The sequence below is a fragment of the Phoxinus phoxinus genome (genome assembly GCF_949152265.1).
Source record: "Phoxinus phoxinus genome assembly, chromosome: 11".
NCBI lineage: Eukaryota > Metazoa > Chordata > Actinopteri > Cypriniformes > Leuciscidae > Phoxinus > Phoxinus phoxinus.
The window spans coordinates 792,513-800,012 of record NC_136886.1 but is presented as its reverse complement, the minus strand read 5'-3'; the positions used below and the strand labels follow the sequence as shown (position 1 = coordinate 800,012).

Genomic DNA, 7,500 nt, shown 5'->3' with positions numbered 1-7,500 from the left:
TGGCTGTCCATCTTCTGGCAAGACTCATGATCAAATGGACAGACACCAAATTAACATGCCAGAACTGATCAGATATAAATAATTACCCATAATCCCTCACCGCTCCGGACCCTTCATAGGGAGCATCATGTGCAGGATCGCGTTCACATCTGTGTTTAACAGAAACGCCTCTCAGAATGAGAACTAAATTGGAAAACCGTCTGGGGATGAATCACGCCTCCATCGGCCAATCAGACGCAAGGGATCCTGTGATTGGCAGGTGAGAGGTTGAGGAGTGGGAGGGGCTATAAGAGTTTCACTGGAACCTCATTGGCTGTTTCTGCTGTCAGTCTCATCATCAACTGGACAGACACCAAATTAACATGCCAGAACTGATGATGTGAAATAAATAATTACCCATAAACCCTCCCACCGTGATTCATCATGTGCAGGATCACGTTCAAATCTGTGTTTTACAGTAACGTCTCTCAGAATAAGAACTAAATCGTAAAAACCTGCAGAGCTGCATGAATCAGGCCTCCATCGGCCAATCAGACGCTTGGGATCATGCGATTGGTCGGATCTACGAGACGCAGCAGCAGCCGTGACTCTTCGGATCCTCGTCTTCGATTGGCTGCTTGAATCTCAGGAGGGGCGGGTCTCCGCTGGCCGGCGTGAAGTAAACCGCGCTGCCATTGGACGAGACCTGTGGCATGCGCGGGTCCTCGGGATTGGTGGATCCGTTGCCCATGTGACCGTTGAGGACGGGATGTGGGAGGAGCTTAGCGGCTGAGCGCTGCTTTTTGAGTTCGGACAGCGTTTGCGCGCGCTCCTTAGGCTTGGACTCCTCAGTGGAGGTCGTGGGGTCGTGGAGGTCAGGGGTCACGGGGTCACCGTTTGAAGTGAGCGGCACTGGAGCGGAAACGCAACCGTTCTGTCGTCCGCCGTCCTTCAGGATCCCCGGCGCGCGAGAGCCGTCATCAGCCTGGGTTACACACACACACACACACACGAACAAAGACAAACATTAGTCAAGTCACCTTAATTTATATAGCACTTTTAACAGAATATTTTAAAATAATTTGTTTATGTCATAAGTGAACATATGTCAAAGAAACGGATGATTGTTATTTAGTTATTTACTGTTATTTAGTATTCATCTCTGCTTGTAATTTGTGTATTCATTCTTATTTTATTACTGACTGTTCACTTGTTTTTAATAATGTGTGAACTTATGATGCTCCCCCCCCCCCCATTTATATATACATATTTTTTTTTTTTAATTTATTACATTTTTTGCTGATGAAAATTTATCCGATCCGTGGCTCAAAAACCGTAAATGATCCGTATCGTGATTTCTGTGATCCGTTCCACCACTAGTATTTTAAGTCATTTTAAAGGCTATCGTTCACTTGGATCTATTTTATTACAACAGTTTTTTCCCCGATTAATCGATGTAATACTAGAACAGCCGATGGCTGCAGTCCTGCTCTGGACTCGACCGAACGAGTTTGATCGTGAAGTGAAGCTCAACAAACACGTAACATACATAAGTTATGTTTATATTAGTTTAATGTATTTTAACAGTGTCGTTCAATAAAACCCATATTATCACTTACTTTGATACTTTATTTGGACCAATTATATATATATTTGTATTTTAAGTCATTTTAAAGGCTATCGTTCACTTGGATCTTTTTTATTACCACAATTTTTACCCGATTAATCGATGGAATAATCGTCAGAATACTCGATTACTAGAATAATCAACATAATGCTCGATTACTAGAATAATCAACATAATGCTCGATTACTAGAATAATCGTCAGAATACTCGATTACTAGAATAATCGTCAGAATGCTCGATTACTAGAATAATCGTCAGAATGCTCGATTACTAGAATAATCGTCAGAATACTCGATTACTAGAATAATCGTCAGAATACTCGATTACTAGAATAATCGACAGAATACTCGATTACTAGAATAATCGACAGAATACTCGATTACTAGAATAATCGACAGAATACTCGATTACTAGAATAATCAGGAGAATACTCGATTACTAGAGTAATCGTCAGAATACTCGATTACTAGAATAATCGACAGAATACTCGATTACTAGAATAATCAGGAGAATACTCGATTACTAGAGTAATCGGCAGAATACTCGATTACTAGAATAATCAGGAGAATACTCGATTACTAGAATAATCGACAGAATACTCGATTACTAGAATAATCGACAGAATACTCGATTACTAGAATAATCAGGAGAATACTCGATTACTAGAATAATCGACAGAATACTCGATTACTAGAATAATCGACAGAATACTCGATTACTAGAATAATCAGGAGAATACTCGATTACTGAGTAATCGTCAGAATACTCGATTACTAGAATAATCGACAGAATACTCGATTACTAGAATAATCAGGAGAATACTCGATTACTAGAGTAATCGGCAGAATACTCGATTACTAGAATAATCAGGAGAATACTCGATTACTAGAGTAATCGTCAGAATACTCGATTACTAGAATAATCGACAGAATACTCGATTACTAGAATAATCAGGAGAATACTCGATTACTAGAGTAATCGGCAGAATACTCAATTACTAGAATAATCAGGAGAATACTCGATTACTAGAATAATCGACAGAATACTCGATTACTAGAATAATCAGGAGAATACTCGATTACTAGAGTAATCGGCAGAATACTCGATTACTAGAATAATCAGGAGAATACTCGATTACTAGAGTAATCGTCAGAATACTCGATTACTAGAATAATCGACAGAATACTCGATTACTAGAATAATCAGGAGAATACTCGATTACTAGAGTAATCGGCAGAATACTCGATTACTAGAATAATCAGGAGAATACTCGATTACTAGAATAATCGTCAGAATACTCGATTACTAGAATAATCGACAGAATACTAGATTACTAGAATAATCGGCAGAATACTAGATTACTAGAATAATCGGCAGAATACTCGATTACTAGAATAATCGTCAGAATACTAGATTACTAGAATAATCGTCAGAATACTCGATTACTAGAATAATCGTCAGAATACTCGATTACTAGAGTAATCGTCAGAATACTCGATTACTAGAATAATCGACAGAATACTCGATTACTAGAATAATCAGGAGAATACTCGATTACTAGAGTAATCGGCAGAATACTCGATTACTAGAATAATCAGGAGAATACTCGATTACTAGAATAATCGTCAGAATACTCGATTACTAGAATAATCGACAGAATACTAGATTACTAGAATAATCGGCAGAATACTAGATTACTAGAATAATCGGCAGAATACTAGATTACTAGAATAATCGTCAGAATACTAGATTACTAGAATAATCGTCAGAATACTCGATTACTAGAATAATCGTCAGAATACTCGATTACTAGAATAATCGTCAGAATACTCGATTACTAGAATAATCGTCAGAATACTCGATTACTAGAATAATCGGCAGAATACTCGGTTACTAGAATAATCGGCAGAATACTTGATTACTAGAATAATCGTCAGAATACTTGACTACTGGAATAATCGACAGAATACTCGATTACTAGAATAATCAACATAATGCTCGATTACTAGAATAATCGTCAGAATACTCGATTACTAGAATAATCGGCAGAATACTCGATTACTAGAATAATCGGCAGAATACTCGATTACTAGAATAATCGGCAGAATACTCGATTACTAGAATAATCGGCAGTATACTCAATTACTAGAATAATCAGGAGAATACTTGATTACTAGAATAATCAGGAGAATACTTGATTACTAGAATAATCTGCAGAATACTAGATTACTAGAATAATCTGCAGAATACTAGATTACTAGAATAATCAGGAGAATACTTGATTACTAGAATAATCAGGAGAATACTTGATTACTAGAATAATCGGCAGTATACTCAATTACTAGAATAATCTGCAGAATACTTGATTACTAGAATAATCAGGAGAATACTCGATTACTAGAATAATCTGCAGAATACTAGATTACTAGAATAATCTGCAGAATACTAGATTACTAGAATAATCAGGAGAATACTTGATTACTAGAATAATCAGGAGAATACTTGATTACTAGAATAATCGGCAGTATACTCAATTACTAGAATAATCAGGAGAATACTTGATTACTAGAATAATCAGGAGAATACTCGATTACTAGAATAATCTGCAGAATACTAGATTACTAGAATAATCTGCAGAATACTAGATTACTAGAATAATCAGGAGAATACTTGATTACTAGAATAATCTGCAGAATACTAGATTACTAGAATAATCTGCAGAATACTCGATTACTAGAATAATCAGGAGAATACTCGATTACTAGAATAATCAGGAGAATACTAGATTACTAGAATAATCTGCAGAATACTAGATTACTAGAATAATCTGCAGAATACTAGATTACTAGAATAATCTGCAGAATACTCGATTACTAGAATAATCTGCAGAATACTAGATTACTAGAATAATCTGCAGAATACTCGATTACTAGAATAATCGGCAGAATACTCGATTACTAGAATAATCGGCAGAATACTCGATTACTAGAATAATCGGCAGAATACTCGATTACTAGAATAATCTGCAGAATACTAGATTACTAGAATAATCTGCAGAATACTAGATTACTAGAATAATCAGGAGAATACTTGATTACTAGAATAATCTGCAGAATACTAGATTACTAGAATAATCTGCAGAATACTCGATTACTAGAATAATCAGGAGAATACTCGATTACTAGAATAATCAGGAGAATACTAGATTACTAGAATAATCTGCAGAATACTAGATTACTAGAATAATCTGCAGAATACTAGATTACTAGAATAATCTGCAGAATACTCGATTACTAGAATAATCTGCAGAATACTAGATTACTAGAATAATCTGCAGAATACTCGATTACTAGAATAATCGGCAGAATACTCGATTACTAGAATAATCGGCAGAATACTCGATTACTAGAATAATCGGCAGAATACTTGATTACTAGAATAATCAGCAGTATACTCAATTACTAGAATAATCAGGAGAATACTTGATTACTAGAATAATCAGGAGAATACTTGATTACTAGAATAATCAGGAGAATACTTGATTACTAGAATAATCTGCAGACTACTTGATTACTAGAATAATCGGCAGAATACTCGATTACTAGAATAATCAGGAGAATACTTGATTACTAGAATAATCAGGAGAATACTTGATTACTAGAATAATCAGGAGAATACTTGATTACTAGAATAATCAGGAGAATACTTGATTACTAGAATAATCAGGAGAATACTTGATTACTAGAATAATCTGCAGACTACTTGATTACTAGAATAATCGGCAGAATACTTGATTACTAGAATAATCGGCAGAATACTCGATTACTAGACCGGCAGCACTGCAACATTCATGATGATCCTCAGGTTTGTGTGGGAACGGTGATAATGATCCTCCTCACCGATCGGCTGTTGTCCTGGTCGGACTCGCGCTCTCGCTCCTCCTCTTCTCGTCCTCCTCTCCACACGATGGCTTCGGTCTGATACTCCTTCCGGCAGAGATTGTGTCTGTCCGACAGACTCGCCCTGCGAACCACTTTCCTACGAACACAAGACGTTATACTCACGTTTGAGAGATCAAACTCACAGCAGCTCCTCAGTTGTGTTTATAAGACGCTTCATGCTCAGTGATATTACGGCTCTGACCGAAATACCAGTGGTTTGAGTGTGTGTGTTCATCAGCTGGAAACATCGTCAACAGAAAGCGCTCAGCACTCGCTCAGATCAAGAGCGTCTGGTGTTCTTGATGATCAGTGTGTAGATGTGTGAGTAGAAGTGTTTCTGAATGACAGTTTGCTGTTGTGTGTTCATGTAGTTCATCACACTGTGTGCTAAAGTGTGTGTGTGTTCTCAGGTTACTGATGCACTTACACAGTTTTATACACTATGGTAACCTAATTTTCCTTGCATGCACACATTAAGGAAATTATATTTTACTTAAGAACAATTGTTTCAAAAGTTAATGCACTTTAAAAGTGAATGTCATTTCATTTCAGTAAAAGATGCGATGCTTGATTTGGTTTATATCTGCTTATTGCGCTCACTTGCGCCCTCTTGTGGACACAGGAGACAACACCGTACTGTTTCCCTCTAACATTAACTATTGCCTTTAGAATTCGAATATATACAGTAGTCAACATGTGAAGGGGATCAAAACCTTTCGTCCAAGTTATACATGAATTTTGAACAATACCCGTTCTTGTCTTAGGATGAACTGTGAAGAACTTTTTTGATCCACTTCAAATGTTGACTCAAATTTAGCTAATATTTAAGAAAGATTTTTTTATTTAGCCATTTTGACAGCCCTACTGTAAAGCTGCAGGAATAAAGCTGGACTTGATCTAGTGTTGTGATTGAGTGAGGTACAGTTCTGCCAGTGTCCAGCAAGGGGCAGCAATAGTTCTTTATTTGTATCATATATGACCCTGGACATCAAAACCAGTCACATGGGATTTTTCAAATTGAGATTTATACATAATCTGAAAGCTGAATAAATAACCTCTCCATTGATGTGTGGTTTGTTAGGATAGGACAATATCTGGTCGAGACACAACTATTGAAAATCTGGAATCTGAGGAGCAAAAAAATGTAAACATTGAGAAAATCTGCTTTAAAGTTGTGCATTTATGTTCACGATTGTGCTGCATTCACTCACAAAAATACATGTTTTATATATTTACGGCAGGACATTTACTAAATATCTTCATGAACATGATCTTAATATTCTCATGATTTTTAGCATAAAAGAAAATTCTATCATTTTGACCCATACAGTGTATAGTTGGATATTGCCACAGATATACCCGTGCGGCTCCAGACTGGGTTTGTGCTCCAGGGTCACGTATTGTAAAGAGAGTTTGAGTTTGTAGAAAGGCGCTATATAGAATAAAGGTATGATTATGATTATGATTATGATTAGCATTACCCTCGGCTGCCGGCGCTGCTGGTTCGGCGACACAGAGACGTCTTGTGCTTCAGCTGAGACTTCATGATGATGTCATGCTTGTGCTTCAACTCCAGCAAATGATTCCTGAACTCCTCATCCTCACACAGATCTGAACACACACACACACACACACACACACACACACACGACTGATTTATTCATGAATTTGTCCTGTTAGAAGAGGATCATGGGATTTCAGATATCTGAAATCGCTGGTGTTTCTGACGTCACACACTACCTTGTAACCAATCAGATCAACGTGTGATCGTCCACCAGTGGATCTCTGAGTGAGTGAGTGAGTGGAGGCGGGGCTCATTTGCATATTCATAGAACCGCGCTTACTAAATGAGGCAAGGGTGTCGAGTTACATTCAAGATATTTTAAGGCATGAAGTTTTTTTTTTCAAGGAAAGGTTTAAATATGTAATTTTGTGGGAAGATGAGTTTTAAGG

The 7,500-nt window shown here is 37.0% G+C and overlaps 1 protein-coding gene across 3 annotated transcripts in view; it reads right to left on the bottom strand.

Annotated features, from left to right (window-relative positions):
• ppp1r16b (protein phosphatase 1, regulatory subunit 16B) overlaps window positions 1-7,500 on the bottom strand; it is a 69,686-nt gene that overhangs the window by 1,645 nt on the left and 60,541 nt on the right. For all 3 annotated transcript variants that reach the window (XM_079627293.1, XM_079627294.1, XM_079627295.1), the window contains exons 9-11: window positions 7,029-7,158; window positions 5,506-5,644; window positions 1-964 (exon numbers count right to left, since the gene is read on the bottom strand). The exon at window positions 1-964 is cut by the window's left edge and continues 1,645 nt beyond it. In XM_079627293.1, coding sequence (XP_079483419.1) covers window positions 563-964; window positions 5,506-5,644; window positions 7,029-7,158 — 671 coding nt within the window. In that variant the 3' untranslated portion in view covers window positions 1-562. The remainder of the gene's footprint in view (window positions 965-5,505; window positions 5,645-7,028; window positions 7,159-7,500) is intronic.